We start from the raw sequence: 16,818 nt of genomic DNA on the forward strand, positions 1-16,818 counted from the left end.
CTGCTTCGTGACTCGTGACTCGTTTGTTCAAAACCTTGAAATTGGCTGAGAAATGTGGCGGGCAGTGTAAGAATGTGCAACCCAATAAATACGCAGAAAGGAAGAAAAGCGCATCATGAACAAGGGACGCCACAGGTTTAGCAGCCTGTACTATGATGTGTTTCATTGTGCTTCTTTTTGTGAAATCAATACCCGTGCTATAATGCTCTACTCCCAGACCAAACTCCCTTCGCCATATCGGCGACCCGGCAACTTCTATTTTCCCAAGATATTTAAATCAACCATCGCTCGATTATGAAGCCGCGGCGAACGTCGGGAAGCAGTCGGCGAGGCCCTTGCTGTGCTTGTTTTGAGCGTGCTCCAGAAGGCTAAATGAAGGCAGTAATAGTTAGTTAATTGTCCAATCGGTATACAGAATGCGAGAGGATAGGGGTATCGTACGCAGGAGCCTTTGTAGTTTTCAGGAACGTGGACCTGCAGATCTGGCATTGGATGTCCATGGCCTGCGCGTTCTATACGAAGTGGTCAGTCGCAGGTAGACGACGAAACAAGTTATCTAAGTGGAAAACATACAACTTTGAGCTGAGACTTGGCAGCACCCTTTCCCTCCTTGGCGTTGCGTTCACGCTTCTGCTGAGCTTTGGCGCCCTAGACAAGACATTACAAGTTAGAGATCGGCGGTAGTAGTAGCGACGCAGTGCAAGTAGCGCATGGAAGTTGGCGGGAATGATGTCTTACGTTGCCCATTGTGATGGATTATTGCGAAAAGAAATTGGAAAATAAATGGAATCTGCGTGTAAAGGAGGATTGCTCGAGTATTATCGGCAGTGTGTTTTCTTTGTACTTTTACAAAGAAGAGGCAAAATAATCTCAAGCGGTGTCACGAAAGTTGGGAGGCGATACCGAAAGGAGCCAAGATAAGTGATAGGGCGAAATGCGATAAGCGCTTAAGAGGAAAATTTGCAGAGGCGCTCGGCATAATGGCGCGCGGTCAGGTGAGCGGAACTGCCGAGCCGCAGAGCGTTCATGGTACATGCAGTTTTGATACGTATAATGCGATTACATGGTGAATGAAGATGTGAAGCTGGCATCTTGCAAGGCTTTAACGATTACACTTTTTGGTAGGTTTTACATGTGAAAATACATGTACTACTACCTACTTATTCCTACTGCCATCTGCTGCAGTTCTTACTAATATTCTTGCTAAAGCAGTGATTTACTATGGGCTGGAATACTTACTAATCTACAGCCACCTCCAGCTATTTCCTGTATTGCAGGGTAGTACTCACTGCCACCAACTTCAAGGCGTATTGGTAAGTATTGCTAAACAAGTTGGAGAGAATCTGATTCTTTATTATAATCGTAATACTCTTGCTATACTCTATGTTATGGCATTTAAGGATTGAAGCCTCTGTATTGAATCTGTGCATGCTGAACTATTCAGAAAGATCCAGGCATTTATTTTTATTTGCATATAACTTCATTTCCACTATGCAGTGCACCACGAATTACCGTGCCATTGACATTGTATTGCTCTCCTTATGGAGGCTAAAAGAGCAGACTACGCATCTTAATTCATTTTTTGTTTTCTAAGTTTGGCTTCTGGTTTTCTTTTGCGGATTTACGTGTCTTACTTTGTTCTGATCACTGAAATCAGCTTCAAAACTTAGCCAGCTACACTGAACCATGAGACTGCATACGTGCAGTATAAGATGTAGTCGTAATGTGCACTTGTCTTGAACCATATAACCACGTTCGACGATTCAATCTCTAGAACATGCGGTTTTCTATATATATCGTCCAGGGTGCGCTTCGCTTCAAGCTTCTTTATCAGCGATGAACAGGTTGTTTTGATTACTTGTGGCTTTAAGCTATGCAACAGCCCAAGGATGTTAATTTCTATGAATGAGGTAGGGATATATAGCGAACCTGTTCTTCTTCCCGCCAATAATCACGTGTCCAATTCGTTGCTCTATGACGACTTTTGCATGGCATTACTAATGCTACTTTATTCTGATTACTGAAATCAACTTCAAGACTCGATCAACTACGGCGTACGATGAGCTTAAATGACGGCTCGGTGGATACTTTATCCTCTTGCATGGGTTGCGTAACTAGTAGGACTTTGAGTTAATGACTTGAAAAGAGAAGGAGAGAAGAGAACAGAACACGGAAATAAATAAGCCGCAAATAAGACATGAAGAAATCGAAAACGAGTATTATGACACAAGAGACTTGTAGTTTGGTGACATGTCATTATGCTCTAAAGTACTGTCAACTTTGGGACGCCAGCACCGTCAGACTATCTGCATAATTGCTCTACGAGCTTCCATCACTTTAAATTGTTTCCCCGAGGCCAAAATATTGTAGAAGCTGTCAATAGACTGGCGAGATTTCGGACCGATTTTGTTAGCTTTCCTTTCTGAGACTAATCTTACGACATTTGTACAACACTTTAATGCTAAGAGTGCAAAATTTGAATTGCTATTTGGAGTATCATAATGTGTAAAATTGTTAATCATTATTAATATAAAGCTTCTAAAGCGGTAAGCTGAAAAACGGTTCAAGTCGTACAAAACAACAACTGAACAGAAAAGTAGCACAGCTCCATGCTATCAGCTGATGCCTTGTATTATAAAAAGGTAAACCAATGATTTTAATTTTCAAGTAGGAAAGAAAAAAATTACTAGCTAGTACTAAGCAGGCGTAAACGTATTCTAGAGAGACAAGATAATGCTGTCGCTCTATACCACATACATGACTTTACAAGGAAGATTGTTATGCCCAATCTCGACGAATTAGCGGGAGTTGGCTGACTTTTTCTAAGGCCCTATAGTTTATATCTCCGCTCCGTTGAAGTTCAAAGATAATCAAAAATTATGGCAAGAAAAAAAAAATTGTCACGGGTTTCCTTTTTTACGCATGAAATAGTGGCATGCAAAGTTCAGTCTGGGGTTAACCTGAAATGTTGGGGCGGTATCTAAGTTGGTTCATGTTAGCAGGTGTCAGTGGACTCAATTGCAGGGGCCAGATGACACTATAAGGCGCCGAGCCAATTTTTAATATCCGCTGCAAGAGGTAAAACTTGAACTTAATTAAATTACAAGTATGGTGCAACTCATTCTCAAAATTGTCCGTCGGTAAACTCATACTCCAGCTCCAGAAGAATACGGCAAGAATCTAGAATCAATAAAGTTGATTTCCCGATGGTGTCCGTGCCGAGGATGTTGGTAATTACTCAATAATTACAAACACCTACCTAATCGAGTAACACCGCTGGTAATAGCTTGGCTTCCAGATGCGGTGTCTGGTGGCTTATACTTTCTGCTAACATGCACTCGTACAGCACCCATCAGAAAATAAGATGACTGAAATTACAGGAGTGCACGTCGAAAGACTTCCATATCCACCAAGCCACGCATTAAAAAAAAAAAAACGGAAAAAAAGGGAGGAAAAGAAGAGGTTGAAAGTAGTTGGAGGTGCCTGCCACCGCCCCGTCAAATTGTTGCCATCATTCCGGATAGATCCCGAAAGGCAACCGAGTCGTTGAATAGAATTGTATTGGACTAGCGGTCCCGGGACAGATAGCTACCTACCTACTCTGTAATACCCAAAGCGACAATAACAGGAATAAGTTTCTAACGTAGTTTTTACTTGTAAGCATAAACAGCTCTGGTGTGGCCATTGCTGTTTACTATACAGTACCCAGGCCAAGATAGGAAGTTGAGCTGAAAAGGCCCGGGAGCTCCGCAGCCGACAGGCCAGGGTTCCTTGGCAGAGCCGTGTTGCTTTTATACGGGTTGCTCGTGTTTGACGCGATCCAACTAGTGCAGCCCGAGGGCGCTCGGGTGTGGGCTTGCATTAGTGACTGACCACGTACCTGTGCTGGCTCATGCCGAATGCTACTTTATATAGTAATATAACTTTATTCTGATGCTTACCTCCTAAGCTACATTGTGGTTTTCCACCAATGGCAGAGGCATATCCTTTCCTCAAATAGGCATTTCCCCTAGTTGTCCCTTAGCCTCGCACGCTTGTATAAGTATCAGTAATGGCCGCTGTTCCCCGTATGAGTCCTGTGATCCACTGGCGGCCAATCATGGCTTGGCAAGAGCCCATCATGAACGCATCTTACCACCAAACGGGCGGTCGACAGTACACCGTCTGCTGGGACTGGATGGATAATCTGTCACCCAATCATGCAGACGCTTGAAAAATCAGCACTTTACTTTGGATATGTCGGTAATAGACGAATAGGCGACATAACGCGATGATCGTGTGCTCATCATGCCCACCTCAAAATAACCTGCCAACGAAGTAATGGAGCGTTGCACTGTTATATGTGGAGATTTTCGTTTAGCAGGGACCAAAAATCTTGGAAAGCTTCTGAAATGGAAATTAAAGTCAGCTCTTTTATGATGATTCCGATCGAACTGCTCAGGCTGCCATAGGCACTTGAAGCCGCTCCTAGTCCTTGACGCCCAATATCTACTGTTGGTGGGATTTGCAGCTATCCGACTGCCGTAAAGCCTCTAGCATGGCTGGAAATCTCACCTCATAACGATTTCACTGATACTAGTAGTATACTGTAATTCAACCTTCCTGTTGCCGGCCATAGTGGAGTGAATGCATTAACTGCTAGTAGTAGTACTCTGCTGGCTACAATTGGATACTTGGGCGGTGGCTTTCCGACCCCTGATATCTCAAGCTTTCACTATCCCTTCTGGAGAAATTCTAGCTGCTTATTTTACTGCCTGTTTGAACATCAACGTAGGAGTATCTATGTAGATCCGGGCCGAATGGAGAGTAGGTTGGTCTGGGGGATGTGTATCCAGAAGCTGTGGGCATGACCAGCCGACTCTGACCAGGAAACCGAGAGATACTAGTAACAGATATTCGGAGCTTTCCGCTGACATGGGGGACATGCTCCATGAGTTATAAAGGCCCGCGTGCCTCTCTATCTGATCGCCCCCCTTGCTATCCGTCTTTCTTTATCCCGAAGCGGCGAGCCTCTAACCTTGACGCTGTAGATCATCGATCGACAACATGTTGAAGCTCACAGCGCTTGTTGCGCTCCTGCTGGGCGCGGCGTCTGCAACGCCAACCCCCAGCCCCCCTGCTGATGATGAAGGCCTTACCAAGCGTGCTACCAGCTTCTACTATCCCAACATGGATCATACTGGCGCGCCTCGTGGTTTCGCTCCTGATCTTGATGGTAACTTCAACTATGCAGTGTACCAGACAGTCAACCCAGGAGATGGAGCTTCTCTCCAGAGTGCCATCACTAGTGATGGAAGCGGTACTCGCCACACCGAGTGGTTTGCATCACAGCCCAGAGTATGATTCTTCTCTAATTTCAAAATTTAAGTATACTGGGCGGCTAACTAAATCGGCAACCAGGTGGTGTATATCCCCCCTGGAACATACACTCTTTCCAAGACGGTATACTTCAATACCGATACTATCTTGATGGGCGACCCTACAAACCCTCCTATCATCAAGGCTGCTGCTGGCTTCTCTGGTGATCAAACTCTCATTAGTGGCCAGGACCCTGCCACTGGCGCCATGGGAGAGCTTTCCTTCTCAGTGGCCATCAAGAACGTGATTCTCGACACAACGGCTATCCCAGGCGGCAACTCATTCACTGCCCTCTGGTGGGGTGTTGCTCAAGGTGCTCATCTCCAGAACGTGAAGATTACCATGGCATCCTCTGTAAATGGTAACGGACACTCTGGTATTGTCATGGGCAGAGGCTCAACCCTTGGTGTTGCTGATGTTCGCATTGAGCGCGGCCAGAACGGAATTTCGATCCCTGCTCACCAGCAGGCTGCTTTCCATAACATCTACTTCTTCCAGAACACCGTTGCCGTGCTCATCAGCGGTGGTAGCACCTTCAGCTTCTTCGGTTCCACTTTCGATACCTGCGGAACTGGCATCAGCGTCACTGGCGGCGCCCCTTGGGTTGCTCTTATTGACGCAAACTCCATCAACTCTGGCGTGACATTCTCGACCACCGTTTTCCCTTCCTTTGTCATCGAGAACTTGACCAAAGATACTACCTCCCCCATTGTCGTTCTTCGGGGTACTACTGCCTTGGCTGCTACCAGCCATGTCAACACCTACTCCTACGCCAACACAGTCAATGGAAACCCCATTTATGGCCCAGTCCAGACCACCAACCAGCGCCCTGCTGCTCTCGCCCCTGGAGGTAACTACCCATATGTTTCTCCTCCCAACTTTGCTAGCAACACCGTTGCGGATTTCATCAACGTCAAGGATCCCAACCAGAACGGTGGCTTCAAAATTCTGGGTGACAACACCATTGACGAATCTGCCAATCTCAATGCTATCTTGCAACTTGCAGCTAACCAGAACAAGATTGCTTACTTCCCCTTTGGAAAGTACCGTGTCGAATCAACGCTCTTTATTCCCCCGGGATCACGCATCGTCGGTGAGGGTTGGGCCACCATTACCGGTAACGGCGCCTTTTTCCAGAATGAGAACAGCCCCCAGCCAGTCGTCTCAGTCGGTCGTGTTGGCGATGTTGGTGTTGCTCAGATTCAAGACATGCGATTCACAGTCAACGATGTCCTCCCAGGTGCTATTATCGTCCAGTTCAATATGGCCGGCAACAAGCCCGGAGACGTAGCCCTGTGGAACAGTTTGGTCACTGTCGGTGGAACCAGAGGCGCTACTGCTTTGGCGAACGCCTGTACGAGCAATTCAAACCCGTGTAAGGGTGTATCATACGGTATGCACTTCACCAAGGGCTCATCTGCCTATGTCCAAAACGTCTGGAACTGGGTTGCGGACCACATTGCCGAGAACTTCAGCGGCGGTACTGCTATTGCAGGAAAGGGAGGTGTTTTGGTGGAGAGCACCAAGGCAACTTGGCTGTACGCCGTGGGAAGCGAGCATTGGTGGTTCTACCAGCTCAACCTTCACAGCGCCAGCAATGTCGTTGTTTCTTTACTCCAGTCCGAGACCAACTATAACCAGGGTGCCAACGCTCCGCAGTGGCCCCCGGCACCTTGGGTAGCCAACGTTGGCACCTTTGGAGATCCCGACTTCTCGTGGTGCGGTGGAGGTAACAAGACCTGCAGAATGGGCTATGCCAACTACATTAACGGAGGATCCAACGTTTATACGTATGCCTCTGCCTCGTGGACTTTCTTCAGCGGCCCGAACAACATCCAGAGCAACTCCTGTAATGACTTCTCATGTCAGGGTAAGTTTTGCCAACATATACTTCTCCATTCAGTCGAAATGCCATTGCTAACATAAGATGATACAGATGTTGTGCACTGGATTGCCCAAAATCCATCCAACCTCCAGGCCTTTGGACTGTGCTCCAGAGGTGCTGTAAACACCTTAAGAACAGGAACTGGCCAGCTGATCAACACTCAAAACGGCTTCACTGGTTCCTGGGGTGGAGATGGTGGCGATGTTGGTCGCTACACTCCCTAAAGCTCCAACCTTGAACGCATTGGATAATGTGACTAGGAAAAAAAAAATAGGCTCCCCCGCCTTGTATATAAATATTTCAATGTAGATATCAATATACATCAAGTATATGCGCAAAAAATGATACTGGTTGTGAGGTCTGTGCAGAACTACGACTCTCAATATTAGTTTTCTTTTACTCGTCATCGTGCCTTTATAGTGAAAATAGTCTCTTCATAAAATCCGTGTGCTGATGGATGGAATATCAAGCTTTAAAGAGAAATTAGTTGCTTCTTATTTTTACTAGAAAAATGATCTACATCTCACCGCACTGGGCGATGGTAACATCCATATTCGGCACATCCTTTCCTCGGTAGCCCGTCTTCGTCGCCTCCATCTTTTTCACAACATCCATGCCGTCGACAACTTTCCCAAAGACGACGTGCTTGCCATCCAAGAAGGGTGTAGGAACTGTAGTGATGAAGAATTGGGAGCCGTTGGTATTGGGACCAGCATTCTGGATACATTATTAGCAAAATTTGATAGTAAATGACCAAACGAGAGTCGAGAGCAATCTCGGACCTACCGCCATTGACAGGAGACCAGGCTGTTCGTGCTTCAGGTTGAAATTTTCGTCATCGAATGACTTGTAGCCCCAAATGCAAGTTGATCCAGTTCCATCGCCTTTCAAGAAATCTCCACCTTGGCACATGAAGTTGGGGATCTGAAGATGATCGTGAGAATTTGGGCGTCGCGGCTAAGAAGAGTAAAGTGAGAGGACTTACGATTCTGTGGAACTTGGATCCTTTGTATCCCTGGGGACGGCCGCCAGAGTCTTTGGATTCACCAGTGCAGAATTGTCGGAAGTTTTCTGCGGTTTTGGGGACGACGTCTTTGAAGAGCTCAAATGTGATGCGGCCGAGGGGTTCGCCTGGTGAAGCAGTCTGTTAGCAGCTGCATGCAATTTTCATAACGTTCCAATGCTTCACGCTCAAAATGATCGTCGCCATCAACAATTTGACGCACCTCCTAGAGTGATGTCGAAGAAGACACTGGTTACATCTCAATTAGCCTCTTATTCTCAAATTATGATATTCATTGGATCTAGGGCTGCGCGTGAATGCTCCTGGTACCCCAAAGCTCCATGACAGATGCAGGGCTGATTATCTTGACGTACAGTGGATTGCCCGACACCGGCAATTGCGTAGGCGGCATCGCGTATGTTGGATGAATTTGAGGGCTGAGTTATAGTACGTTGATTAATTTTACGATAAGGTTCCGAATCTACTCTTTAAATCGCTGTCTGGCGCTGTATGTGTGGTCTTCGTGTCGGTGGTTGATATGAGTGAAGGAGGGAATCTCATCAAATGTTTGACGAAGCGCACTGTGATGAAAACGGTGAACTAACCCCACTAAGCCGTATTGTGCCAGTGCTTGTATGCCCAAACATCTATCAATAGCGTGTAATTTTACATGTACAGAGAAAAAGATCATCATTTGAACATTTAACTAGCATTTGTTTTAGAATAGTTATATCTACAGACTTTTTTTCCTTAGTGCTCGGTGGTTGAACCCTCGTAACATCCGCTATCTTTTATCTGCACTGTATGGGGCTACACGTATACTCCATCACAAGAGCTTCTAAATCTCTGGAATCACTGCCTCTTCTGCAGAGACTCCAGCCCTCCATCTGAACGTAGAGGCAACGTGCTCAGGAGGAGGTCCAGGCTGGCCAGGCTTGCGGTAAAAGTTCTCTCGATAAGTGCCAGCAGGGACAGCATAGTCGTCCCAGAAGAGCCCGCGCTTCTTGAGCTCGGGCAGCAAAAGCTCGACAATGTCTTTGAAGGATTGAGGGAAGAGGGTGTAAGCCTGCACGATCACGAGTCAGTAAGATATACAGTCTCAGTATTCAGTTTTAATGATGCACTGACAAAGTTGAAGCCGTCAATATCGGCCTCGTTGACCCAAGCCTCGAGTCCGTCGGCGACCTGTGAAGGCGTGCCTACGAGAATAGGGCCATTGCCGCCTAAGCTGACATGCTCGGCGATGGTATGCTTGGTCCATTTGGCGGTGCCAGGAGAGAATCTGGCATAACCTTGAACGGTGGATCTGTTGGAGTTTTAGTATCAAAACTGCCCAAGCAAGGACAGGATGGATAAAAATGGGAAAAGAGCTACTCACTTCACGGCGTTGCTCTCAACCTCTCGCAGCTCTTCTTCATCGCCATATTTGCTAAGATCAATGCCGGTCCAGCCTCCGAAGAGAGCAAGAGCTCCTTCGTGTGAGGCGTACTGTCTATAATCTGCTAACTTGGCCTGGGCCTCTTCCTCAGTCCTACCAAGGATGGGGCAAACAAGTGCAAGGACCTTGATGTTACTGGGATCACGACCATACTGTGTTTTGGCCAGTTCTCTAATCTCTGCGATACTCTTGGCGCACACCTGCGGGGCATGTGCAGAGACAAAGATAGCCTCGGCATGCTGAGCAGCGAACACCTTGCCAGCCCGAGAAGTGCCAGCCTGGAGTAACAGCGGCGTTCTCTGGGGGCTAGGCGAACAGATGTGAGGGCCGGGGACTGTGAAGAACTTGCCGTTGTGATTGATCTTACGAACGCGGTCAGGATGAGTATAAACGCCTGTCTCTTTATTGAGTTCAATAGCGTCATCTCGCCATGACGACTCAAAAAGCTTATACATCACTTTGATGTATTCTTCTGCTTGAGCGTATCGGTCATCGTGCTATGACTGAGTCAGCATATATCGATACTGCAGCCTTGCATTAGCTATTGCGACATCACTGACCTGGGGCTGTTGGGCTAGGCCCATATTCTTAGCTGCAGAGTCCAGATAGCTGGTGACGATCTACGGCTACAGTTAGCATGCCCCTTGTCGACTGCATTGCGTTGGGTTAGATCTCCCGAACTTACGTTCCATCCAATTCTGTCAAGGTTGTTAGCCGCATATCTAATGCTTGATATATCTTCAAGAGAGAGCCTTACCGTCCATTGCTGAGGTGGTCGAGGGTAGAAAGTCTTCGAGCCAGGTGGTAAGGTTGTTCATAAGTCGTTGAGACTGTAACACCGAAACCGATGCTCTTTGTCACTGCGGCCATGGCAGAGATGACAGCAAGGGGCTCATGTACAGGCCATTGGGCACCGGAGATGATAGCCGGATCTAGCGAGCCGGAATAGACATCATAACCACCTACATAACGGTACTAGGTTAGAATATCTACGATATACTTCCGATCTCCCGGCATGAGATTGGCTTCGATTCAGCTGGTAAACCTTACCCAACACATCGGCAATGAAGATCCCGTGGAACTTGGCCTCTTCTAGAAGTTTGGCCAGCTCTGTCCAATGGTCTATCTGGTTGAAGCGTGAAGACTGGTCATCAGGATGGCGCCAGAGCCCGGGAGACTGGTGACCACTGCCTGCAGCCCACCAATTGCGGCAGTCAGTGCTCTGCAATATTAACAAGGGGTATGGTATTATTGAACGCACACATCTCTACAAAGGCATTGAGCACCAAGCTCTTCTTTTTTCCGATTTCTGAACCCATGGCTGTAAAATGGTGTATACAGCAAGATGATGTCCTTGATTGTTCCTGGTTGCTATCCAAGGAGAGACAATTGTTGAAGCAGCACACACATGCTATCTCATACTGCTTAGTTATATTGCCGCGATATCACACGCGTTCTAAATGACCCTCTAAATCACATGTCCGATCTTCGGTCTCTTCCGTATGCGGCGGCCACGGCCGTGTAAGAGCCAAGTGGTAGATAGGATGGTGCAATTCGAGCGATACAATCACGCAAGACGGCCCCTCTCACCCCAAGCGTTGATCTCGAATGATTGCGGTTCTGGGTAAATACGGCAGAGTTGGCCAGATGCGCCTATCAGACTGTAGCTCTCCAAACAGCTTCCTCCAGATTACCCTTTCTGGCGATGCGTGGTCGTGGAGACGAGCTCTGAGCTTCCTGGAAATCACGTCAGTGTGGGTGGGGATACCGCCATTGGGCGACAACCTTTAATAACGGCCACAACTTCGGAACGAAACGCGCTAAAGATATCTAGCGATGCTAATGTAGAGTAAGCTTGATTAAACATAGCAAAGCCCATAATTATTTCGAGACTTGCTTCGTTAAAAGTGCGTATATTTTGCTAAAATGGGAATAATACGGAGACGCAAGGCTAGATAACCGCCGGGAGCCCACATGCGGGCATTATACCTACATCTCGTAGTTCATGCGCTGAATGACCAATCCTTGAGAAAGCGTCAATCCAATCAAATCCAAAGAGCTGCATTTTCACATCCCTATCTCGGCGATATCTCACCTTGGCTTTGCTGAGATGGGCTGATGTAGTTGGCCGAGATGAAGATGGGTCTTACTTGTATCGCTCCATCGAGAAGTAAAGAAATATTTCCGTATTAGGCAATATTTCGAGATTCACATACATGTAATTGATACTACGTTGCTATAACCATGATCAATTATGACTAAATCAGCTTGTGAATATTGTCTAGATCATTGCGTATATTAATGTTACGCAATAAAATATACCTCTCTCATCGTAATAGAAGAAAAAGCCTCTTTCTTTTTATTTCCATTACTAAAAATTGTAGCTATTAGTGGTTTTATTTATGTTGTATCCCAGCTTGGATTTGGTGACTATGATTATATGGCTATAGTTACATCCTTAAAGAGCATGGAGTAGCCGAGGATAAAGAATAGCTAAGGGATATTATATATTAGGGGTAGATGTACATCTATTTTTTCTTATGCCTCATGAGCCTTTGATGGAGTAACAGTCTCCTCGGTAGCCAAAACCTCTGGCGACTCATCTGACCCTCTCGACTCTTGATCCCACTGCCCATCCTTGTTGCCAATGTGTCGTACGACCAGCCATGCTGGGAGAATGGCAATAGCCCACAGGATAAAATTCATGTAGATGCCACCGACTTGCGCAAATACCGTTAAGGATGTCAGGCCATAACTGACGGCCTGCCAAGCAGATTCGGTACCTCGTAGGAGGGCTGCATATCGGATAACTTCGCCCTGGTCCTTGGCCAAGTGGGTGACAATGAAGTAGCTAAAGGGCGTTAGTCATGAATCAACAAACGATATATCGTAGAATATGTCTTACAGAAAGAGGTAATTGATCTGAAATCCAAAGGTCAAGAAGACGTAAACACCGAAACCTGACCCAAAGCCAGAATCTGCCCAGTCGTACGTAGGCAGAGAGCGTCTGTATCGTGTGGAAAGCACTGTGGCCCAAAGCCACCATGCGCCCTGGGTTACGACAATGAACCAGAAGGTGTATCTTGCGCGAACCTTCAATGGCACCTTGGTACGATCGAGGAACCACTATATCGAGATATGTTAGCTGGGTTTTATTACAACATCAGTTCGACATACACCAGTGAGATTTCCAATTATGACAGCAACAATGCCACCCAAAAATGAGCCAAGTGCTCGAGCTCGGACGGAGAACCATACTTGAAAGATAGAGTCAGTAAGTGAGCAGATGGTAGGGTTAGTAATGAGAGGCCTTACGAGAGAGATAGGTGAAATAAACGGCTTCCGAAAACACGGCCTGTCCAATCCAGAGGACGATTAAGAGAAAATGAGGCTTTATGAATGCCTTGGCAGTGGCCTTAATCTCGTACCAGGGGTTTTCCACAATAGCCAGCTGAACCTTCTTGCCATCCTGACGCTCTACATGCTGAGGCCTGTTGAGTAGCAGAGCAACCAGAGCTCCAGCGGCTTGAATAGTAATGAAAATGATGTAGACAGTATAAGATACCTTGCCTGCCGTGTTCCTGTCTGAATCCAAGCCGAGATTGATAGCACCGCCGATGATTTGTCCCATGACACGGAAGGTCAACCACCAGCCCAGAGACTTTCCACGGTTCCAAGGCTCTGGGTAAGCAATGGCAATGGCAGCCTCTACAGCCCAAAAAGTTCCTGCAGATATGCCGCACAAAGCAGCGCCTAGAATAACGAGCCAGGTGGTGCCAAATCTGTTGTTCGTGTAAAGGCCAGCCGCATATGGGGCATATCCCATTCTGCACAACCTCTCAGCATAAGACAGCAGCTAAGGGTGGAAAATAAACTTACGTTCCGAAGACCAGAGCGCCTTTAACTCCAATATAGCGAATGATCACACTTGAAAAGTAGCACGACACGACCATAAGGCAGAATGTCAATGCATTAGCCGCGTTTACAAGCTGCGGTGACTGGCTTCCTCCAGCTCCCAGAGAGTTCATGGCTCCCCATATGCCTGGTGCTGCCAAATTGCAGAGACCGAGGATGGTCATGTTGTAAAACGTTGATCGATACCATTTTACTATATTAAAAAAGATGTGATTAGCTTCAAAACCTGTTATCGAAGCTCTCACAATGAGGTTTACCTGGATGCCGCTGATCCTTGGGCAGCGGCGTCACATCAGAGGAGGCAAAATGGTCTTCCTTATCCGACATTGCGAATTATTTTTCTCCTTAACAAAATTAATGAGGAATATTGAGGAGCGCCAAAACTGAGGGATCGAACTCGTGAGAGAAGGCTTTCAATCTCGGGCATCTTCCTCAATATCAATCAATTCCTACATCAGCACACATCTTCAACGCCGGTTTCTTACTATTCCAAAAGGGTTTAATCCGCCGGTACTTGAACTCCCGCACCTATCTTGTTCAATCCGCAGACTGATTGCGACATCGGGTCTATGACTACCGATAGACTGGGTCTAAGGCGGTTCTTGCGAAACGCATGCTTGCCAGCACGTCATCGCCGAGGGGTTTAGATGGCGAGAACCATTAATCTGGACTAAAAAAAATCAGATAACAAAGTGATAAAGGAATAATTCTAGTTTACGTATAATTAGAAACAATTAGAGGTACGCGTAAAGCTTTAGAGCTGTGGCTATTCTGTTAATGTTAAAATCACCGCCTGAGCACCTCACAGTTTGTAGCCTCGTTTATTTAATTTACAATGTATATACATAAAAAGATCTATAATAACATGTGTAGAACTCCGTTGATCTTGTACAAATATGCCACTGCTAAGCTGAGAAGGGGGTCCATTATCTACACATCTCGACGTGCTTTACCGAGATAGGCGCTGCCGCAAGGGTGGACAAGAGAGGATACCGTTCTCCCCAAAAAGTAAGCATCGGCTAAAAGCCTCAAAGATCTAGGCTTTCTTAAACGAACTTTGACTATTACTATAGTTTCCTCTGTGGAGGCTTCTTTTCCCAATCTGAGGTTCATAGCCTACGGTATGACCCACCAGTTCTCGTGAACGCTTCGCAAGTCAGCCTCTTCGGCGCTGAGATACGGAGTAACATCTAGTTTTGGATCGGTCTCGACGTAGGTGCTTCCATTTCCAAAATACCACGCAAACCGGTTTCCAGATTCCGAGAGATATTCGTACTCCCAGTCCTCCCACCGTGGGTCCTTCTGGACGACGGTCAAGTGTGAGGCGCTGCCGGGCCAGAGGCCGTGGATTCGACCACCTGGTACACCACCGTTGTACCATGAACTGCAATTCTCGGACAATACTGTGGTTTCGAAGAATGCGTCGTTGTAGGCCGTAAAGTCATCGGCGGCCTTCCTGGATGGCGAAATGGTCTTGATGCCTTCGCGGCTAATCTTACGGAGGATCTTGGCAAAGAAAGTGATTTGGTTCTCCAAGTTGTGCGGTACGGTGCCTGATCTCCCTGAGGCACTTGGACCGTGGATAAAGAGAAGATTCTTAAAACCTGGCGAGGCGACTCCCAGATAAGTGTAAGGGAAGCCATACGTGCCTGAATGGCTCCAGTCATAGCTCAGATTGGCACCTCCTGCACGAATAGGAAAAGGGGGTGCCATATCGGAATTGGCTCCTGTGGCGCAAAATATGGCATCAACATCTCGAGTCTTGCCATCGACCGTCTCAATACCCGTCTCGGTAAATCTCTTAATATGTGTCTGGATGTACTCGACGTGAGGCTGCGTGAGAGCCTCAAAATATCCCGGCCCAGGGGTGAGTCGACGGCAGTGGGGAGAAAAGTCGGGAATGATTCTTTCAAAAAGCTCTGGTTTATCAGCTAGCCGCGTTTTGGCCAGCTGTGTGAATACTTCTTTTGCCTGATCGTTGACCTCTGAGCCTTTCAGCCAGCCCTTGAAACCTCTGAAATATTGCCCTTCTATCTCCTTGCGGTACTTCAAATAAGTCTCTGGGTCTTTGAAAGAGTCACGGAGCTCTTGAGGGATAGTCTTGGGCTCAATAGATGTCTCGTGCCCAGCAAATGACGCTGCTACCCAAGTATTGTTTCTGGCGTAATGATCTAAGCGTTCGACACGCTTCTGAATATTAGCAACTAGCTGAAGACCACTGGCTCCGTTGCCAATGACGGCGACCTTCTTGCCAGTGACATCAAATGTCGGGTCCCAGTTTGAAGTATGTCGCAAGAGGCCCTTATAATCGTTGATACCAGGATAGTTTGGAAGCTTCCAGGCATTGAATCTTCCAATTGCTGTGAGAACAAAATCTGCCTTCTCAACTCGTGAGGTCTCTGATTTTAGATCATGTACGTTGATAAGCCACTGAGATGTAGTTGGATCCCAATCCAAGCCATCGACTCTCTGAGACAGCTTTAGAAGCTTGTAAACGTCATGTTTTCTGGATAATCCTTTCCAATACTCCAGAATCTCAGGACCTTGGGCGAACTCTTCGGTCCACTGTGTGTTTGGATCAAATGTTGATTGGTACGCATGAGCGGGCACATCACATCGCACTCCAGGATATATGTTTTCAAACCAAGTACCACCCTAAATCATATAATATTAGGCTCTGTCTGTTCAAAAAATTATCATTATAACTTACAACTTCCGCATTCTTCTCATAAATTGTGAGTTTGATGCCTGGGACCTTTGCCGGGAGCAAGATACCCGCTAATACACCCGCAATGCCGGCTCCAATGACGACGACATTAAGTTCTCTGGGCTGGTCTATGTAGCGATTCACAAGATTAATCTTGGGTACCTCATAAGGCTTCGGAATAGTAGATGGGATAGCACTCTCGGTCACTGTTGGGCCAGGCTTTGGGGAGCCCTGCACAGTGGCCGGGGGAGTAGGCAGATCAGCAACGGTAGCCATCACGAGCCGTTATTTTTTCCGCTCGTTTAAGCTTTTGGAATTAAGCGTTTAAGAAGGAACGAGGCCGATCAAGGCGGGAAAGAAATAACCCTGCGGGCGCCGCTGAATTATTGGTTCAAAGCCCGTCTTAGCTTTCGGCGTGCGTGTAAGTCAAGGCTAAATATCCATGAAAGAGAAAAAGCAGAGCAAGAGATCCAGCAGCTAATAAACTACGCATGGTGGCCACTCTTTTCTCA

General features: G+C 46.8%; 6 protein-coding genes across 6 annotated transcripts; 1 reads left to right on the plus strand and 5 right to left on the minus strand.

Moving 5' to 3' along the window:
* Positions 1-292: 292 nt before the first annotated feature.
* GGI43DRAFT_381052 (At2g23090 like protein) lies at positions 293-747 on the minus strand (the record flags this gene model as incomplete). Its single annotated transcript, XM_083203067.1, has 4 exons — positions 293-368; positions 442-512; positions 574-648; positions 739-747. The coding sequence occupies 4 exons, from the start codon at positions 745-747 to the stop codon at positions 293-295; spliced, it is 231 nt and encodes a 76-aa protein (XP_083063187.1).
* Positions 748-4,899: 4,152 nt separating this feature from the next.
* On the plus strand, positions 4,900-7,467 carry GGI43DRAFT_432074 (glycoside hydrolase family 55 protein; the record flags this gene model as incomplete). Its single annotated transcript, XM_083209511.1, has 3 exons — positions 4,900-5,337; positions 5,401-7,228; positions 7,295-7,467. Exons 1-3 carry the CDS (start codon positions 5,047-5,049, stop codon positions 7,465-7,467), a joined length of 2,292 nt encoding a protein of 763 aa, XP_083063188.1. The 5' UTR covers positions 4,900-5,046.
* Positions 7,468-7,714: 247 nt separating this feature from the next.
* On the minus strand, positions 7,715-8,884 carry GGI43DRAFT_397747 (cyclophilin-like domain-containing protein). Its single transcript, XM_083205149.1, has 5 exons — positions 8,621-8,884; positions 8,470-8,495; positions 8,229-8,374; positions 8,030-8,167; positions 7,715-7,960 (listed from the first exon to the last, which is right to left on the minus strand). Exons 1-5 carry the CDS (start codon positions 8,656-8,658, stop codon positions 7,760-7,762), a joined length of 549 nt encoding a protein of 182 aa, XP_083063189.1. The 5' UTR covers positions 8,659-8,884; the 3' UTR covers positions 7,715-7,759.
* Positions 8,885-9,084: 200 nt separating this feature from the next.
* Positions 9,085-11,003, minus strand: GGI43DRAFT_381055 (luciferase-like domain-containing protein; the record flags this gene model as incomplete). Its single annotated transcript, XM_083203068.1, has 8 exons — positions 9,085-9,312; positions 9,375-9,552; positions 9,625-10,181; positions 10,245-10,304; positions 10,370-10,382; positions 10,442-10,646; positions 10,735-10,875; positions 10,946-11,003. The coding sequence occupies 8 exons, from the start codon at positions 11,001-11,003 to the stop codon at positions 9,085-9,087; spliced, it is 1,440 nt and encodes a 479-aa protein (XP_083063190.1).
* Positions 11,004-12,222: 1,219 nt separating this feature from the next.
* Positions 12,223-13,926, minus strand: GGI43DRAFT_421136 (major facilitator superfamily domain-containing protein; the record flags this gene model as incomplete). Its single annotated transcript, XM_083207904.1, has 6 exons — positions 12,223-12,535; positions 12,590-12,810; positions 12,862-12,941; positions 13,000-13,511; positions 13,564-13,792; positions 13,857-13,926. 6 exons carry the CDS (start codon positions 13,924-13,926, stop codon positions 12,223-12,225), a joined length of 1,425 nt encoding a protein of 474 aa, XP_083063191.1.
* Positions 13,927-14,715: 789 nt separating this feature from the next.
* GGI43DRAFT_421137 (flavin-containing monooxygenase) lies at positions 14,716-16,582 on the minus strand (the record flags this gene model as incomplete). The annotated part of the gene is made up of 2 exons (XM_083207905.1): positions 14,716-16,254; positions 16,310-16,582. The coding sequence occupies 2 exons, from the start codon at positions 16,580-16,582 to the stop codon at positions 14,716-14,718; spliced, it is 1,812 nt and encodes a 603-aa protein (XP_083063192.1).
* Between the last annotated feature and the right edge of the window lie 236 nt (positions 16,583-16,818).

Source organism: Trichoderma evansii (assembly GCF_050947405.1).
Source record: "Trichoderma evansii strain SZMC 28006 chromosome Unknown GGI43scaffold_4, whole genome shotgun sequence".
NCBI lineage: Eukaryota > Fungi > Ascomycota > Sordariomycetes > Hypocreales > Hypocreaceae > Trichoderma > Trichoderma evansii.